Below are 20,855 nucleotides of genomic sequence, written 5' to 3' on the forward strand. Positions count from 1 at the left end.
ATCTTGTTATCTTCTTAAAGAGAGAAATAGGCAATACGAGGAACACCAGATTACTTTAAGTCAGTCTAGAACTGATATGATTCAAAGCTGGATATAAGTATTTGCAAGGCCTGGATTATTTCTGGTTTGCCTTTACCCCTAAGGTGTAACCCATTCAGGAGTCCAACTGAATATGTGGATGGTTAACCAGGTCCACTCCACTCTGGTTTGCCCTGAATTCCAATTTTTGTCTCTTTAACACTATGAAGCTGCAGAAAGCCGTACTCAGCTTCTTGCCTGGAGTTTTCTCCTCAACTTCTTGGTATCCCTGTACCATTTTTTGAATTAGAAAATGTCTTAAGGGGATTAGAGGCTCTGTTCTCACTGGAATTCTGGCCCCTCAAATTTTCTCATTTTTGGTAATTCCCTAATGCCTTCCAACATTATTTTTGTTTTAATTCCATATAACTATTCTAATTATTTTAATAGGGAGAACTGGTCTGATGTAAGTTATTCCATCATAGCTGAAAATGGATATCTTCAATGTCTATTGCAATTAAAAATATACGTACATTCTGACCCAGTATTTCCATTCTAGGATTTTATCCTACAGATAAATTCATATACACCCTAAAATATATGCACAGTAATGTTCATTCTAGCATTATTTGAAATAGCAAAAGACATGAAAGAAATCAGTAAGGAATAAAGCCCATCAATAAAGAAGAGGCTCAATATATTATCCACATAGTGAAGTCATGAAAACAAATTACCTTGATCCTTATGTGTTAAAATGGAAGACGGAGAATAATATGCACAGTATGCTCCAATTTTGGTAAAAACGAATAAACCATGCATATACATTTACATATGCAAAAAAAGCTTTTGAAGAGATACCTCAGAATAGAGAAGAGTGGTTTCTCTGGGAAAGAAAACTGGGGGGCTTGGAGTCAGTGGAAAAGTTTTCATTATTTGAAAGTTTCATTATTTGCCGTTTGATATTGATTTGATAAAAAATAAATTTGAATTTATTTTTTACACATTGCATACTCTAATGTTATAATAAACATTAGAAAAATATATAGCATGAGAAGTGCTACATACATACTAGGAGTCAAAGAAGAAAATGGCAGCTCAAAGGAGGCTTATTTAAGCAAGAGTTTAAAACTTAGACTTTAACAACAGATTGGATTTAGTTGAGTGAAGGAGAGAGAAAGTCTGCAGAGAAGGGGAGTAGAACATGGAGGAAGAAGGGAGTACTCACTTTAGGGTAACCATTAATAGTTCCAAACTCATGAAGGATAGGGCGGATGTAGGAGACTGCCTAACTTACAAGACTCTTTTTCCCCAAGGACAGATTGCATTGTGTTAAGGAGTTTAAATTTTATTTGAGGGAATGGGGAACAATGCAAAATTTTATTTTGAGGGAATGGGGAACAAGAACAAGATCAGATTTGCCCTTCACATGTATGATGATGACAGCCCTGTGGCTTACCCAAGGGGTAAGGTGGGGAGGAGACAGACTTGAGCTAAAAGATTATAATAACCTAGGGGAAACCCTAATGTAGTGACAATGAGGATTAAATGGGACAGATTATAAGATGTTAAGAAGGTAGAATTAAAAGGAGCGGGGGCCTTATTTATGAATAATGGAATGTATGAAATAATTTATTACAATTCACTTTTTATTGGTCTTGGACAACTGAGTAGACAATGGAACACTTCACTGTCAGGGAACATAAAAATGGCATAGATATGTCAGCAAAGAAATGTTCAGTTCTGCACAGCTGAAGTTGAAGTGATTGAGTACATCTAAGAGAGGAAGGTATCTAGCAGAATACAGATGTCTGGAGCATAAAAATATGGTGGAGGAATAGACTTAATTGTCATAAGAATAAAATTGGTAGCTGAAGTCATGGGGGTGTTTAATATCACCACAGGCTATGGATGAAACAACTTATAAGAGGTGGAATATATCCATGGTAAGCCCCAAAAGGAAGCTAACAAAATACTCAGAAAGCTTTCAGAAGTAAGTAGTGGAAGCCAATGGATGACGATGGTTTCAAGAAGGCTTAACATTCTTTCAGAGAAATCTAAAAATACAGAGCCTGAAGTGTGTTACTGGTATTGAAGAAATAGGAGATGATACATTTGATCACTGTGTTAGAATTACCTAGTGCTTGTGGAAAGAGCCAAGATGTCCATCGACAGATGAATGGATAAAGAAGAGGTGGTATATATATACAATGGAATATTATGCAGCCATCAAAAGGAATGAGATCTTGCCATCTGCAACGACGTGGATGGAACTGGAGGGTGTTATGCTGAGTGAAATAAGTCAATTAGAGAAAGACATGTATCATATGACCTCACTGATATGAGGAATTCTTAATCTCAGGAAACAAACAGGGTTGCTGGAGTGGGGGTGGGGTGGGAGGGATGGGGTGGCTGGGTGATAGACATTGGGGAGGGTATGTGCTATGGTGAGCGCTATGAATTGTGCAAGACTGTTGAATCACAGACCTGTACATCTGAAACAAATAATGCAATATATGTTAAGAAAAAAAAAAAAGAAGATAGCAGGAGGGGAAGAATGAAGGGTAAATCTGTGGGGGAGACGAACCATGAGAGACGATGGACTCTGAAAAACAAACTGAGGGTTCTAGAGGGGAGGGGGGTGGGGGGATGGGTTAGCCTGGTGATGGGTATTAAAGAGGGCACATTCTGTGTGGAGCACTGGGTGTTATGCACAAACAATGAATCATGGAACACTACATCAAAAACTAATGATGTAATGTGTGGTGATTAACATAACAATAAAAAATTTAAAGAAAAAAAAAGAATTACCTAATGCTTGTTTAAAGATTAGATTCCTAGCCCTCTGAACTGAGATTTCTTAGGGTGGGAGAAGAGTGTATATTTTAACAAGGTCCCCAATAAATTTCACTCTCAGGTCTGAGAATAACTATGGCAGACTTTAAACTCCTTTAGAACAAGGATCTTGTTTAATTCATCATGTATCCTTAGTGCTCATCACAGCATTTGCCATATAACAGGTCCTCAATAAATATGAAGTAATTTAAGGATGATAGTAGTGAATGGACAGATAGACAGATGAACACATAACTGAATGAAAGAACTAAAGAACTAATGTCTTTGCCAAAATCTTGGTAGGATTATTGGAGCTTACATTCTGGTGGGGTGGGTGAAGGGGTGACAGATAATATACACGTAAGCAGGTAGACGATTTGTAGAGATAATCTGTAGAGATCTGTGTTAGCTAGGGTAGTCGGGGAAAGCTTTTCTGAGGAGGGAGCATCTGAGTTGTCACTTACATTACGAGAAAGCATTAACCATGTGGCGGTATGAAGGAAAAAAACATTTGAGGCAGAACAAAGTCCTAAGGAGAAAAGGGGTGAATACAGTGTATTTAAGTAATAAGGAGGTATCTGTGGCTCAGGCTCAGTGAGTTAGATAGAGGCTGGTGGAAAATGAGGATGCTGATCATATACAGTTTCATCAGTTGTGATCTCGTAAGAATTTGGATGTTATTCTATGAGAAACTATTTAAATTTTAAACAAAGCAGAGATGTGATTTGATTTACACTTTAAAAAAATTACTCTGGCATCTATATGAATAATGGATTGTAGCAGGACAATGGTGGAAGTAAGCAGACCAGTCAGAGGTTGATGAAGTATTCCAGACAATAGATGATTATCTTGTGGTGGTAGCGCCAGAGACAGTGAGAAGTGTTTGGGTTTAGAATATACTCTGGAGATAGAGAAGACAAGACCATGCTAATGGGTTGGCCAGAGTTAAGTAAGGGAAAGAGGAGTCTGAAGAATTTGTATTTTAGCCAGTAAGCAATGGGGACTCAAATTTTGTGAGTGAGTGACACAATTACAGTAGAATATATTAGAACAGTTATCTTGAAGCAGTAAGCAAAATGAATTCTTTGGGAAATAAAATGGAAGATAGAGGCAAATTTGGAGTTGTCAGTAATACTCTAGGCCTGAAGTGACAGGCACTGAACTAAGGTGATGACAAAAGGAATGGCAAAAAGTGATGGATATAAAGGCCACAATCAAGTTTATGGAGATTTAATTTGCAGTGCCTCTAGGCACTAGGACCTGGCAGAGAAATGTGGGCTAGAAATATTTGGGAGTCATCCAAATATAGCTAGTTTTTAAAGCCATGTGAGTGACTGAGGTCATCTGGAAAAAGGTGATAGAGTGAAAACGGAGCCTAGCCTAGGAACCGGCAAAAAAGACTAAGAGTGACGAGAACAAAAGGAGAAAAACTAGGAGAATGTGGCATCATGGATGCTGATGGAAGCATTTTAAGGAGGAGTGTTTAAAACTGTCAAATAAGGGCTAAGAAGTGTTGGTTGGGTTTGGTAAAATAGAGATCTTGCGTGAGCTTTGTCAGAGCTGTATCCATTTAGAGGTGGAAAAAGAAGCAAGGCTCCAGGTATAAGAGGTGTCTGAGACATGAAGAAGCACTGACCATCAACATGGATAACACTCCTAACTTTTTGGTTTTGAAGCAAAGAAGAGAAGTAGCTAGAGGAATAACTAGAGTGGAGGGAGGGAATCTTCAGAATGGCAGAGATGGTGGTATGTTTCAGTATGATGTGAGAGAGGAGGAAGCTACTGGCGGGGTGAGTGATTGCTGCTCATGGGATCCAGAGCACAGTAAAGGGGTGAGCCATACGTGGGAGGAAGTGTACTTTTCCCAGTTACAGGAAGCAAAAATATGCAAGGGTGGTGCTCAGAGGCAGAGGGATTCCCAGGATGATGGTTTCTATTTTCTTTGTGAAGAAACAAACCATCCAGGGGAAAAGTGAAGGGGACTGAATTTTGAGGAGAGAAGGAATGCAATAGCCATTATGGAGAATGGGTAGATAAGTTTTCCAGAGAAATATGAGATTGCTTGGCCATGCTGAAGATTGAATAAAATGATTTCTGCAATTTTGTGTTTAAATATTCTATGATAATATCCAGGTTAACTCATAATTGACATCATGGCAATCCCAAGCCTTATATGTCTATTCTACAAAGAACCTCTACATGTTTGACACCTGAACTCATAACTTTAAATTTATGGAGCAGCTTACAAAAAGCCCTTTTGTCAAAGCCCCAGTCTCTCCTTTCCCAGGTTCTCTTTCTTTTACACCCATAATTTTAATTTCATTATTTATCTACATTGTTTTTTTCAGAAGCAAAATTTAATCTGATGATAGGGAATAGATGTAAACATAGATATGTTGGCCATAACACAAATTGCTGTGAGAAAAGTCCTATCAGAGTAGCATAAAAAAACATGTCATCAACTTAAATTATCTAGAAATCAAATATAATTTGTCACAATTATATTCTCATTTCATTTTAATTTTTATCTTTACTACTTGCCTCACATATATTAGATGGTTACTGATGTTTAGTGAAAAAAGGAATAAACATTTCAGGGATTTCTAAGCATTTGGTACATATTGATAAACCATAAAATAATCAAGTGCAAATAACTGAAAGAAAATCCAAAAACCATAAAGTTAGTAAAGAAGGTAGTAACTGCTAGCACATCACATTAATTATATTAACAATATCCAGAGATAATGTTGATAAATTAAGAGATGGGGAGGGGAACATGATAACTTATTAGAGGAGTTCAGTTCTTTCACAGAAGCAAGGTAATTTTCTTTTTTCCATCATAACTGTGAAATGAAATACTCTCATCATTATACTCCTTTAGTTGTCATTGCCATGCAAATAACATTTGCCCCAATCTCTCATAAAATATAATAATAACAGTTAATAGAAAATAATGAAAATAACTAAATCTTCTTTAAAGTTTCGAACACATTTAGGATTTGACAATCATAATGGGTTAAATGATTGTTACTTGAAACCTTAAAATAATTTTTTTTTGCTACTCTGCAAGTTAATTTCCTAATTGGTAAAAGAGAAGAGATTAGATTAGATCATCTCTGAAGGAAGTTCCTACTCACATTTTTGATTGAAAAGCATCTGATCACAGAGACTATCAGCTACTTTAGGAGTATAGTACTTCATATATAGCATACAATGTCCATGTTAATAAAAAAAACCTTCTGACAGGACAGTTTTCTTTTAGGAATAGCTTACTTCTTTATTCAGACCAAAAAACTGGTAATGATTTTCATAATTAATTTTTGATATCTTCATATCCATTAATTTTTTTCACAAAACTATATCATGAATGCTATCAGAGTTTTTCCAAAATAAAATTAATTTTATAATCATATCATGGCCTTATTTTTTTCTTCCTTTAGATGCCTATATTTTGAGAAATAGTATAAATTCTTACCTCTAAGAGATAAGGTTCCATTTGATCCAGGGTTTTTCCAAGATGCTTATCTGGATCTAAACCTGCCAAGAAAGATTACAATTTTTTTTTTTTTTTTTAGGTAACTATCAGATTGGAAGTCTAAAGACATATTCCTCCCCTTCCCTTGGCCTCTCCTTGCCTAGGAAACCAGTATGTGATTATTTCAAATTGCTTTGATTCTAAAGTAAAATGTATTTGGCTCGTATTTACTTTCCTATTCCCCTTGGGTAACCGGTTTTCTTGCTCCTGAAAAATAAGTTCCATACCAAATCATTTCATTGCACTGTGTCAACTTCCAGATGCATTGTTTTAATCCATTTTAGAGCAACAGTAATTTAGATGGAAAAAGAGGTATCATTTCAAACATAGGACATTTATATCCTTGGTATTTTAATTATTACAGTTATTTTACTCATGGACAATAGTGAGAATTTTCTTATGTATCTCTGTTTTATCTAACTTTAAAATTCTAACTTAGAGAGTAAGAGTAGAAAATAGAAGAGCGGTAGACCCTTATGCCTATATATTTAATTCACTTCATAGGAGGACACAGATATGGACACAAATAATTATATTCTCAAATTAAATGACATTTCATTTCAATGACCACTTGTCTGATAATATATTTTCTAAACAAAGATAGAGACAACTCTGAAAAATCATTATTGTACCAATGGCATGTGCACAATCTTAAAGATGTTCAACTACAGAGTTTATGTAGGTGATAAGGTATAGGCAGACAAGTAAGGGCAATAAACTCTTCCCACATACGAAAACTAACTTGCCAGGGAAGAAAAAGTTACATGCCACAAGTTTGCTATGAAATGAAAGAATTCATTTTAGATATTACATCCATAATACATTTAGATATTTATACACATAATACATGTATTGACTTAGTCTCATTTAAATAAGTTATTTTTATTTTTTGTTGGCTTAAATTATTTAGCTTATTAATTACACAAACTGATTAATAATTTTCTGCTTCTAGTTGGATACCTGTTTTGGTAACATGTTATTTCTTATATCACATATCAGAAGAAGGGAAGTCAGGCAAAGATTGAAAACTCTTTTGCCATTGAGTATTTTTAGGTGAAACTCAAGGCAAACAACTCAGATCAATAGCACTAGACAGATTTTTCATGTCAACTCCCTTCACAGCAATCTTATTCTCATGGTATATTCACTAAAATTAAAATTTCCAGGAGATGGGTGAACATGTAGATGAACCAATCACTGATTCTGTCCAGTTCCTCTACTTCTATCACCATTTAGCAATTCAGTATTTAGAATGAATAAGTAAATGAAATACTTTGAAAGAAACACCCATGTAATCACCACCCAGATTTAACGAGCATTAATGTGCTGTATTTCCTCTACAACATTTTTTTAAAAGAAATAACCACCACCAACACAACAGAACATAACAGTGTATCTACTCTTAATCTATATCCCCTACACTTCTACATGGTAACCACTCTTTTGAAGTTGGTGAGTTACTAATAATGTTTTTATAATTTTACTACAAATGTAGGTATCCAGTGTTTAGTATTGTTCATGTATATTAAATTTTTACATGAATAATACAAACTTTAATTTGATTTTTTCAATTCACATTACTGAGATTTACTTATATTGATTACCGTGGCTCTAGTCCATTCATTTTTTTATTGTATTCTATTCCATTATATCGATAAGCCAGAATTTAATTCTACATTTTCCAGCAGATGGGTATTTGGGCCCTGGGTTGTTCCTAATTTCTGTTTTGCCACAAGTACTTTTTATGCTGCAGTGAATATGCTTTTATATGAAATTACCATGATATATAATTGTATATATTACTGTATATATGCACGTGTGTGTGTATAATCTTTAAGTCTATTAGATATTGCCAAATTGCTCTTCAAAGCAGTATTACCAATTTGTACTTCCACTATCAGGACATAGAATTCCTACCTCACATAATGCAAAAATAATTTAGTGGTGTCAGAATTTTAAATCTTTGCTAATCTGATATATAAATATATATAAAATTGTTTTAGATACTTGTTTTCATTTTCTTTTTTTTTTTAAAAAGGTTTTATTTATTTATTTGACAGAGAGAGACATAGCGAGAGAGGGAACACAAGCAGGGGGAGTGGGGGGAGGGAGAAGCAGGCTTCCTGCTGAGCAGGGAGCCCGATGTGGGGCTCGATCCCCCAACCCTGGGACCATGACCTGAGCTGAAGGCAGATGCTTAATGACTGAGCCACCCAGGCGCCCCTAATTTTCATTTTCTGATTATTATTAAAAGTAAGAACCATACCCAACACAGATGGTTTCCTAGGTGAATTCTACTAATTTTTAAGGAAGAGTTATTCTACTATATTTAAGGAAGAGTTAATACTTACTCTTCTCGAACTATTCCAAAAAGTAGAAGAGAAGGAAAACTTCCAAATTCATTCTATAAGGCCCACATTACCCTGATAATGAAAATCAGATAAAGAAACTACAGAAAAAGAAAACTACAGGCCAATACCTCTGATGAACATAGATAAAAATCCACAGTAAGATATTAGCGAACTGAATCCAACAATACATTTAAAAAAACATCATTCACTATGATCATGTGGGATTTATTCCAGGGATACAAGGGTGGTTCAGTATTTGCAAACCAATCAAAATGATACACCAAGTTGGCAAAATAAAGGATAACAGCTATATGATCATGTCAATAGATGCAGAAAAAGCATTTGACAAAGTACAACCTTCATTCATGATAAAAACTCTCAACAAAGTAGGTTTAAAAGGAACATAGCTCAACATAATAAAGGCCATATATGAAAAACCTACAGCTAACTTCATTCTAAATTGTGAAAAACAAAGCTCTTCCTCTAACATCAGGAACAAGACAAGCATGTCGACTCTCTTCCCTTTTATTTAATATAGTACTAGTGGGTGCCTGGGTGGCTCAGTCGTTAAGCATCTGCTTTCGGCTCAGGTCATGACCCCAAGGTCCTGGGATAGAGTCCCACATCAGGCTCCCTGCTCAGCGGGAAGCCTGCTTCTCCCTCTCCCACTCCCCCTGCTTGTGTTCCTGCTCTCGCTATCTCTCTCTGTCAAATAAATAAATAAATAAAATCTTAAAACAAACAAACAGTATAGTACTAGATGTCCTAGACATAGCAATCAGGCAAAAAAAGAAGTAAAAGGCATCCAAATTGGTAAGGAATAGGTAAAACTTTCACTATTTGCAGATGACATGATACTATAGAATATACGGAAAACCCTACAGACTCCACCAAAAAAAACTGCTAAAACTGATATATAGATTTAATAAAGTTGTAAGATAGAAAATTAATACACAAAAAATCTGCTGCATTCCTATACACTAATAATGATAGCAGAAAGAGAAATTATGAAAATAATTCCATTTAAAATAGCACCAAAAAGAACAAAATACCTATGAATAAACTTAGCAAAGGAAATGAAAGACCTATAATTCAAAAGCTATAAATCAATGATGAAAGAAAGTGAACTTGACACAAACAAATGGAAAGATATTCCATGATCACTGACTGGAAGAACCAATACTATTAAAATGTCCATACCACCTGAAGCAATCTATAGATTTAATGCAATCCCTATCAAAATACCAATAACATTTTACATGGAACTAGAACAAATAGTCCTAAAATTATATGGAACCACAAAAGACCCCAAATAGCCAAAGCAATCTTGAGAAAAAAGGACAAAGCTGGAGGTATCACAATTCCAGATTTCAGGATATACTATAAAGCTTTAGTGATAAAAACAGTATGGTACTGGTACAAAATAGGGTTATATAGATCAATGGAAAACAGATCTATAGTTACAGAGATCAACTGAACAGAATGGAGAGCACAGAAATAAACCCACACATTTATGGTCAATTAATCTATGAAAAAGGAGGGAGGAATAAAGAATATACAATGGGGAAAAGACAGTCTCCAATAAATGGTGCTGGGAAAACCAAATGAATGAAACTGGACCACTTTCTTATACCATATACAAAAATGAAATGGATTAAAGACCTAAATGTGAGACCTAAATTCATAAAACTCCTAGAAGAAAACATAGGTAGTAATTTCTTTGACATCAGCCATAGAAACATTTTTCCAGGTATGTCTCCTAAGGCAAGGGAAACAAAGGCAAAATCCAACTACTGGGACTATATCAAAATAAAAAGTTTTGCACAGTGAAGGAAACCATCAACAAAACAAAAAGCAACTACTGAATAGTTGCAAATGATGTATCCAGTAAGGTGTTAATATCCAAAATATATAAAGGGGGAATTTCCACAACTCAGCATCAAAAAACCCCCACAAATAATCTATTTAAAAACCAGCAAGAACCTGAATGGACATTTTTTTTCAAAGACATACATATGGCCAACAGACACATGAAAAAATGCTCAAAATCACTCATCATCAGGGGAATGCAAATTAAAACCATAATGAGGTATCAATTTACACCTGCTGGAATGGCTAAAATAAAAAAAAACACAAGAAATAAGTATTTGTGAGCATGTGGAGACAAAGGAACCCTTGTGCATTGTTGGCGGGACTGCAAACTGGTGCAGCCAATGTGGAAAACAGTATGGAGGTTCCTGAAAAAATTATGCTTTATGTATTTGAGAGCTATGTTGTTATGTGCATACACACTCACAATTTCTAAAACTTTTTGATAAGATTATTCCTTTTATCAACAAGTGATGACCTATTCATCTGCATATATCTTCATACATGATTTTTATCTTATATTCTATTTATCAACATTACAACACCAACTTTATTTTGTTAATATTTTACTGGCACATATTTTTCCATTATTTATTCTCAAATTTTCTGTGTGCTTTTGTTTTAGATGCCACTTATAAACTACATATAACTGGGTTTTTTAAAAATTTTATCCTATCTTATAAATACAACTCTAAAGAATGGAGTTTAACCATTTTACATTTTTAACATTTTATGTTATATGTCTGGATCTGTTTCTATCATCTTATAGACTTCCTGTTTTATTAAGCTTTATACATATTTGTTCCTCTGCTATTTTCTGCCTCATGCTGTATTGAAAGGATTTTTGTCTGTTTGCTGATTAAGAAGCTGTGGACTGAATTTCTACTCTTTCAGTAATCACTTGTAATTTTTTTCAAAGATTCCATTTATTTATTTGACAGAGAGAGAGAGAGAGCACAAGCAGAGAGAGCGACAGGCAGAGGGAGAGGGAGAAGAAGGCTCCTGCTGAGCAGGGATCCTGATGCAGGGCTTGATCCCAGGACCCTGGGGTCATGACCTGAGCAGAAGGCAGACACTCAACTGACTGAGCCACCCAGGCACCCCAATCGCTTGTAATTTTTAACATACATTCAAAACTATATTTTTGAAGTCTAAATGTATTATCTAAGAGTTATGAATCTTAGAATATAAATTTAACAATTTGTTTAACACCCTTTTGACTGAGGGAAGTTAGCATGTTTTCACTAGATACTAAATAAGCCCCACCATTTCAGTTGCTATTACTGTGTTAACTTGTAACATTTTGTCAAGAAAAAATTAAGCCCACCAACATATTTTACAATGTCTATGTTCCCAACTGTTTCTCATTCATTTCTCCTACAATTCAATCTATTTCTAACTGAAATCCATTCTTTATTTTTTTACTGAAGATCTGTGAGTGGTAAAGTCTCTGAGGTTTTAGATGTCTTATAATGTCCTATTTCACTCTCATCATTACATAATAATTTGGTTGTAATATACTACTTCTTTAGAAATTAGTCATTCTTAATAAGATTTATGCTGTCAGTCTGACAGTGGTTCCCCTATAAGAAATATTTATTTTTTCTGTGCAAAATTGTTTTTCAATGTCCTTGAGACACTCCGTAATTTTAATATGTGTGGATGCATGTTTACTTTTATTTATACTGTACAGAACCTAATATACACTTTCAATTCTAAAACTTACACTTTTCTTCAAGTCTAGAAAATTTTCAGTCATTATATCTGTAAATACTATTTTCTGCCTTTTCTTCTATTTTTTTTCTGAAACATCTATTACACAAATATTGCAATTTCCAATGTATCCTGCATATTTTTAAATGGCTCTTAAAATTTTTTTCTCTCTCTCTATGTTGCCTTTTGGGTCATTTTTTTCCTGCTTCATTCATTCTTTCTTTGACTTGGCTCACCTAGAGTTTATTCTGCCCACTGAGCTTTTTGTTTTTTAAGTGACTGTACGTTTCATTTTCAATATTTCTAATTGGTTACTTTTCATGTCACCTTGTTGCTGTTTCACTGTGACTTATTTTTCTTCTTTTTTTAAAAGATTTTGTTTATTTATTTGACAGAGAGAGAGAGAGCACACAAGCAGGGGGAGCGGCAGGCAGAGAGAGAAACAGGCTCTCCGCTGTCTCCATGCGGGACAGTATGATTTATTTTTCTAATTGATTGCTCTTTCTTTAATGGATGTTTTATTTTTCTTTATCTCTTTGAGGTTCTCCCTCATATGGGGCACTTTCAGTCTCTGCTTTCCCCCAGGATTATAATCTCCCAACTGTTTTTGCTTGTTTCCTAACCCTCTGTATTATAGCCCCATGGTTCAGTCCTGCTTACTATTTTGTGTCTACTCATTTCTACTTCACAGAGACGTTTATAATTTTTTCCAGCATAGATATGTCTTTCATACTTTTCCTTCATAAATTCATATAAAGCATGAATGTACAAGACTAGCATGAATGGAAGTTACTGTTTATCTTTCCTTCCAACTCCTTGATTCTTACATATCGGTCAAACAACATAACCTATCTTACTCAGCATTTAGGCACACACCATTAAAATCAAAGTCTCTCATGAATGATAATTTCTGTTTTGCTTCTTTGTAAGGGTCTGGGAATAAACAAATGCCTGTCTACAGTCATGAAGGGAATTTAAGAGCGTATGGTTTTACACAGGTAAGACTGGGAGATCAAACTGATCTTCCCATTTTTCTTACAATCTTTTAATTCATTATAGAATCATCAAGTCTCAGCTCTGAACTGTTAACGTATAGAAATGGCCGTTGCATCTCATTTCAGTGATTGCTGCATTCCATGATGTAGATAAAGTAATTTTGTTTGCCTTTAGATAAGAGTCAGTAGAATATGTAAACATAAGCCACATGGGGCACACGTTTTTCCACATGAATCTGTGATCAACACACAAGCACACTATGTTAAAAATTAGTTGATTATTTCAATATTTTTCTGTATTCATAGAAATATTTTCAATTTATTTATTCCTGGGCTAAGCACTGAACACTCTGTGGCACTAAAAATATTAGTTCAAAACTTAAAACTTAAGGAAGATTTTCAAATATTTTCCTGAAACACATTATAGACCATTTCAATACAGTCGAAAATTATTGTAAAGCTATAAAATAGCTAAAATAAAAGAGCTACATTTCTTTTCTGTCCAGAGTTAATAATGAAATAAGCTGCATGTGTAAGTCTTTATAGTATGGTAACAGGGTCTGAGTCATGTTCAGTGAGCATGGTAGGTGCTGCTATGATGGTCTGATGCTTCAGACGCTTCACACAGGGAAGACGACCAATCAGTAACATTTCACATACACAAAGCAATAGATGATTTCACTGGACATATAAAAACCAAGAGAATGGCAGGACCTGAGAAATAAACAACTTTGACACATTATAAATTTATCTGAGGTTAGATCTGGTGATTTTGGTGGGCTTCTTTGGCATGAAAAATGATTTAAAAGTTCTTATCTCATGATCTGATACTATTTTAATAGACTATAATTCTTTTCTGAAAGGTGTCTAAGTTTCATAATGAAACCATCTAGATTCAATCTAATAGTCTCCATATTCTCTTGAATGAATCTTTCTACTTTAAATCAACACTGTATATGATACACACTTGGGTCAGGCTAACATATTCCACTGTACGTGATTATGACTACTTGAGTCCTTTTCTCCTGATACTTTGCTGGGTAATCTGAGTGCAATCTGTCTTTGCTTCCATTTTTCTGTTCATTAGAAAGTGACAAATCATTGGGGACTTCATCATCACTGCCCATATGACATGCCCATATGAAATTTCAGACTGCTTTTATAAAATCTTTTCTTGGATAAGATCCAGAGATCACTAGCAATTCAAGCTACTCTCTTTGAGAAATCAACGGCCTAAAACCACCCTGATCTCAGAGATCTCTTCTAAATCAGTTGACACTATCACACGTGGGATGATATTAGTCAGGGATGTGGTAGGAAGATTATTCATCCTATCCCAGAATATAGTCAGACATGGAATTTTTCTTAAGAAATCTTTACTGCCTAGAACACTTATGATTCCATAAATATTAAACTACATGCAAATGAAAACTCTCTGTAACTTATTTTTATAAATATAATGAAAGATTGAATATTTAATTTTCTTACACATCCACATATTTTTTCACAAGTTTCCTCATTTAGAAACATTCTAGCATTGTATGTACAGTCTTTATATTTAATTTCTCTAAATGGAAAAATATTATTATTTAAAAAAATTTAAAACAAGGATCTGGAGAAACAAATCACTTTAACATGAAAAAACTGTTAGCTTATCTATAATTATGAAGCCCAAGGATGTCAGTCTTTTATCTCATGTATTTTTGGTTTGGGTATTTTTTTTTAAAGATTTATTTATTTATTTGAGAGAGAGAAAGCACAAGCAGGAGGGCCAGAGGGAGAGAGAATCTCAAGCACACTCTGTGCTGAGTGTGAAACCTGATGGGGGCTTGATCTCAGGACCCTGATAACACAACCTGAGTCGAAACCAACAGATGTTCAACCAACTGTGCCACCCAGGCACCCCAGGTTTGGGCCTTTAAAAAAAAATTTTATTTGTTTGACAGAGAGAGAGGGAGAGCGAGCACAAGCAGGGGAGCAGCAGAGGGAGAGGGCGAAGCAGGCTCCCTGTTAAGCAGGGAGCCTGATGTGGGGCTCGATCCCAGGACCCCAGAAAAATGACCTGAGCCAAAGGCAGACGCTTACTGACTGAGCCACTCAGGCGCCCTGGTTTGGGTATTTTTTAACTAGATGATATGCATGGAGAATTCTGATGTTCTTGAATGTCTCTCCTAACTGAGTCCTTCATAACTGAAAATGGAAGGTTGGGGTCAGATTAGTATCAAAAAATATTTTTATTATCGGGTTTATTTTTTAACTTTCATGCTTTAAATGGTTTAAAGAGAAACAGTTTAAATAATGAAGTCAATGTTTGAGTTAAAATTTAACACAAAGGTTAGACATTAATAACTTCTCAGTTTAATTTCTTGTTTTACTAGTAAGAATCCGCTTACACTTCTAAGTACAAGCAAAGATGCTAATATACCAATATATTTGTATTATATTCTATTACATAGTCATTTTATGTATGTATGTATGTATGTATGTATGTATGTATGTATGTATGTATGTAATCTCCATACCAATGTGGGGCTTGAAGTCACAACCCTGAGATCAAGAGTCGCATGCTCTACCGACTGAGCCAGCCAGGCACCCCATATACAGATCCATTTTAAAGTATAAGAATATATAACAATACCTCAGTAATTTTTAAAGCTATCGTATACATTCATTCTATTTTCAATTTCTAAGCAATAGCCATTTAACTGGTATATGTAGTCAGTCCCAAAGGCATATAATCTCTTTCTTTAAATAAACCCTACTATCTAGACCCAATACAATTTCAGTATAATTTGAAAATTTCTCTCCTAATCTTTGTAATGTGATCATTCCCATTTTATTTTATATAAAATTGCATTATGTTAAAACCCTTTGAGGGGCTGTGAAAAGCCTATGAAAAAGCCACAATGGTTCATGAGCTTTTTCAATGAAATTCAACTTTATCTAAAAGCTTCAATTTATCCCGGTCCTTGAAAAAGATGTTTCTTTTTTTATATACATTCAATTTTGGTGTCTTTTCTTGTGAAGCCTGGCTCATGAATGGACATAAACTATGCTTCCCCAAAACCATAACAGTCTGTTTAATTTACCTCCCTGAATCAGCAAGTGGTAGAATGCGAGTCTCAATGTATCTATCTCCCCTATGAAAACCTTTTTAATCATTGGGAAGGTTATATTTATTAATGTTAATATACATATCAATATCAAGAAATATCAATATTAATAAAGAAGATGATTACAATCCATAGAGTAAATTTTAACTCAAATACATAAATAAGTTACTTAAAAGTTACTAACAAATTTTTCTCCAAAGTGCAGAAAAAAATTTACTATAAATCCTGATACCTAACCATTTAATCATGTCTTATAGACATTCCTTGATGGAAGCTCGGTGGATGAATAAACCCACAACAAGACCTAGGCACTGGCTAACTCCATGCAGAATTAAGAAATTAATTAGGAGGAAGAACCATAATTTGCAGAGCTGACATCTATTTTACTTTACTTTCATGTATCAATGGGAAGCAATTACAGTTCAATTAAAATATTCAATTTTATTACTTTACTGACTGACCTTGAAGTTAATGCCTGTTTTATTTAATTGCATCATCTATGAATAAATGTTAACCCTACAGTGTTAAGCCCCATTATTTTCAATGCATTTTTCAACTTCTCAACTGAATTATATCAGTCAATTTATTATCTACTGTCATGAAAGCAAGTGGAGGTTTATTTCTTCATGACAGCCCAATATATGATGAGAGAAACATCACAAAATGTTTGATAATGCTATTTTTAAGAGTCAAGTAAAATGAATTGTGTTCTCATCTTAACTTTTGTAGCCTAGACTTTTACTGTAAAATCGGTAGGTGGTATCAGAAGAGGTATAATCACTCTGAGAAGCAATTTCCGGTTTGCCTATAATTCTTGATAAATTCAGTACAGACAGGAATGGAGCATTCCATGTATCTTCAAAAGCTATGCATACCACCCCCCCCAATAATCTTTTCCTATTTCTACCAGATTGACCAGCCACCAGAATAAGTAGATCCCATTTAAAAAACTAATGGTTTTGCTGGTAAATACAACTTCTTTTTTGTTGTTGTTGTTCCTAGACTCCAGTTGAGCACACCATTATTCTACAAATGAGCATTTTAGAAATAAAACTACTAAACTTATGTTAAAATGAACAGATAAAACTGATTATGCAATCTCCAAAGTAAAGACAAGCTCACATATTCTGAAAGTTCAATATTTATTTCACTCTCCAGATTTTCCATTTCTACAATTAGACCACTAAATGCTTAACCTTAGAGGCTGCACTGGAACTCATCTCAACATAGCTTCGTTCTGAAATCCATTAATTGGTATTTTACTTCAGTGTAAGTAATATAAAGGAGACTAAGATACTTTATAGATTCACCTTTAAGATCCATGACATCCATAAAATGAGTGACTAATAAATCATATTAAGTATAATTATGCAATTAGTGATAATCAATACTTGCTGTTGATCCCAAATGGTCCTTTTTTCTACCTTTAAGAACATTATACAGTTAACATGTAAAAAATGAATCAAAAATAAAAAATAATGAGTTTCAAACAGAGGGATTTTTTTAAAGGGGGGATTTGAAATTATTTATTTCAAAAACATCTTCCTAACTTTTCATAGTAGTATTTAACAAGATAAGTACTGGAAACTGGAAGAAGCTCAAAGTGAGTAGGGAGTGTCTGAAGGAGTAAAAGTTGTGGTTAAAAAAGTAGACAGAAGCCAGATCCTACAGGGCCTTGTGTTTCATCTTAAAGAATTTACACTTGAATATCAGGCCACAGAGAAGACAGAGAAATGCTAAGCAGAGGAATGACATGATCCAATTTGACTTTCAGAAAGATCATTCTAGCTACAGTCTAATTCCTTGGCAGGAAACAAGACTGAAGGCAAGAAGGCAAATAAAGGGGCTGCTACAATAATGCGAGAGAATGTAACTGACAAGGCAATTGGTATGAAAGGAAAAGAACAGATTTGAGAGCAACATATAATAGGTAGGATATATAGCACTTGCTGATGAACTAGGTATGGGAAATACAGGAAAGAGAAAAGCTAAGGATGATTTTCAGGTTTCTGACTTTTGGATAAATTTAAAGATGGTGATAACATTTACTTCAGGTATAGGACAATAACAGAAGAAGATTTGGGAAGGAAAATAAAGGTAGAATCAATTTAGACATGTATTTGAGGTTCCAGAGAATCACCCAAGAAGAGATATCTAATTTGCAATTAGATATAAGGGGTTAAAGTTCAGTACAGACGTCTGGCCTAGAGATACTAATGTAGGGATAGAAACTATGAGATAAAAATACTCAAGGAGGATATGCAAAGTGAGAAGAGAAAATACAGGAAAGAGCTTTACGGAATATCAAACTTTAATTGACACTGTAGTCAGAGAGCTGTCCAAAATACAAATCTGATCTGGTCATTTTCATTTTAAAAATCTTTCAGCCATATTCTGGGCAAGATGGTTATATGAGCACTGGCTTCTGATTCTTTCTTTTTCTTCCTGTGATGGTTAATTTTATGTGTCAACTTGAATGGGTCATGAAGTTCCCAGATTAAAACATTGTTTCTGGGTGTATCTGTGAGGGTGTTTCTGGATGAGACTGGTATTTGAATCTGTGGTCCTAGTGAAGTAGACTGCCCTCCCCAATGTGGGTGAGCCTCAATCAATCCATTAAGGGACTGGGTAGAACAAGGCACAGAGAAAGGAGGAACATACCTCCCTTTTCCTGCCTCAGTGCTTAAATTGGGACATAATCACATCTCCTCTTGCCTTTGGGCTTGGATTTACATCATTGGCTCCCCTCATTCTCAGGTCTTCCAACTTGGACTAAATTACAGCACTAGTTTTCTTGGGTCTCCAACTTGTAGGCAGCAAACCGTGGGACTTCTCAGCTTCCATAATCATGTAAGTCAATTAATTCTTCATAATACATCTCCTTTTATAATTTATTGGCTCTGTTTCTCTGAGGAATACATTGCCTAATACAGTTCTCCATTCCAAACCCCACTAAAAAAAAATCACTGAATAAAGGAAGAAAAGATCAGGATTGAAACTACCCAGAACTTGAACTAAATTCTGCTTGAGTGAAGATGTAATCAAATTCAAAGTCTGTCCTAAGACCTTTCCAGTGAAAGAATAACTTGTTAGAAAAACAAGCAAAGGGGACTCTAGAGAATCCTGATAATAGCCCATATTTCAGATCTTGCATTTTGACATGCAATTCCTCATCTGGTTCTTAACGTTAAGTTTATACTGACTGTGACCTATATACATTTATACAAATTTGGGACATCAACCAATAAAATAGTACCTATCTGAAAGAGAATTCACCAGAGGACAAACCCTATAAACTTTATAACATATCCTTACTCCAAGCAACTTTAATAGATAAATATTGGGCCCCTAACTAATATAGGATAGTCTCACTTTCCAACCATGGCAAATACAGAATAATATTGGTTTTAAGGTACTAAACACAAATATCTGTTTGGACAATATAGTGTTTAAATAGTTTTACAACTGAATAGACAAATAGAAAAAGATTTGTGGACTTACTTTCCAGAAGGAGTTTTCAGTTAATTGTTACATATTATCATGGAAGTTGTTTTAGTGTAAGTTGCCTGACACAGACAAATGTTACTACAGAGGGCTAGCTTTTTAATAGCTGCATTAAATAAGATCTTATTTTTTTGTGAATACTGCATTCTGCATATTTTTTATTTTTATAGAATGGAGAGAATTGGAGCTACTGGTTGAGATGAAGGTAGAAGGATAGGTTTTAGAAATATAATATAGTACATCTTTCTTATAAGGCAATATAGTATATATATTAATATACACAGTAGCTATGGGATGGACAGGATCTTATCTATTAAAAAATTCAAAGAACATATGCATACCAGCACCAAACAGTAATAGACACAACTTATTTTTAGAACAGCCTGCCCTACTGAGAGGGGAAAAAAAATGTTAGCAATAAAATGAACAAAATCAGCATTTATTTCCTTTGCTGTTATAATCTATTACTCCCCTTTACAGACTGAGCAAAGGCGCTCTATTCAGAGAGGGGGGCTGTGGGACTGGTAGTATTTGTATTTGAATCTTAAGGAAATATTATATCACATATACTCAGAATTTGATATTTAAACCTCAATTAATTTCCTCCTCAATTTAAAACAGTAGGTAATTTACAATATATTTGGGAAATGTTAAAAGTCTCAACTTTTGATGTTTTAACACTTAAGTTAGGAGTTTAAAAATTCTATGTTAAAGTATTTTGTATAAAGATAGAAATATATTTCTAATAGAATTAACTATACTTGAATGCACATTAAGTAACCTTTTTTAACAAAATAATTATTTGGACAAAGTTCAGGTAAAAAATGATATGTTAACTATAGAATATGAATGAATAATGCAAATTGCTTCTAACCTGTACTGTTCAGCATTATTTGCTAGGAAGGCTATTGTAATGAGTGGTTTT

General features: G+C 34.4%; 1 protein-coding gene across 3 annotated transcripts in view; it reads right to left on the reverse strand.

Moving 5' to 3' along the window:
• The window catches only part of DPH6 (diphthamine biosynthesis 6), a 196,461-nt gene that overhangs the window by 38,559 nt on the left and 137,047 nt on the right, over positions 1 to 20,855 (reverse strand). For all 3 annotated transcript variants that reach the window (XR_003611734.2, XM_028119555.2, XM_028119556.2), the window contains exon 6: positions 6,326 to 6,387. Coding sequence is in view for 2 of the 3 variants with exons in the window: in XM_028119555.2 (XP_027975356.1) it covers positions 6,326 to 6,387 (62 nt within the window). In the remaining variant the exon portion in view is untranslated. The remainder of the gene's footprint in view (positions 1 to 6,325; positions 6,388 to 20,855) is intronic.

Source organism: Eumetopias jubatus, unplaced genomic scaffold (genome assembly GCF_037043125.1).
Source record: "Eumetopias jubatus isolate StellerSeaLion01/CBP00866 unplaced genomic scaffold, mEumJub1_p1.0 scaffold_7, whole genome shotgun sequence".
Lineage (NCBI taxonomy): Eukaryota > Metazoa > Chordata > Mammalia > Carnivora > Otariidae > Eumetopias > Eumetopias jubatus.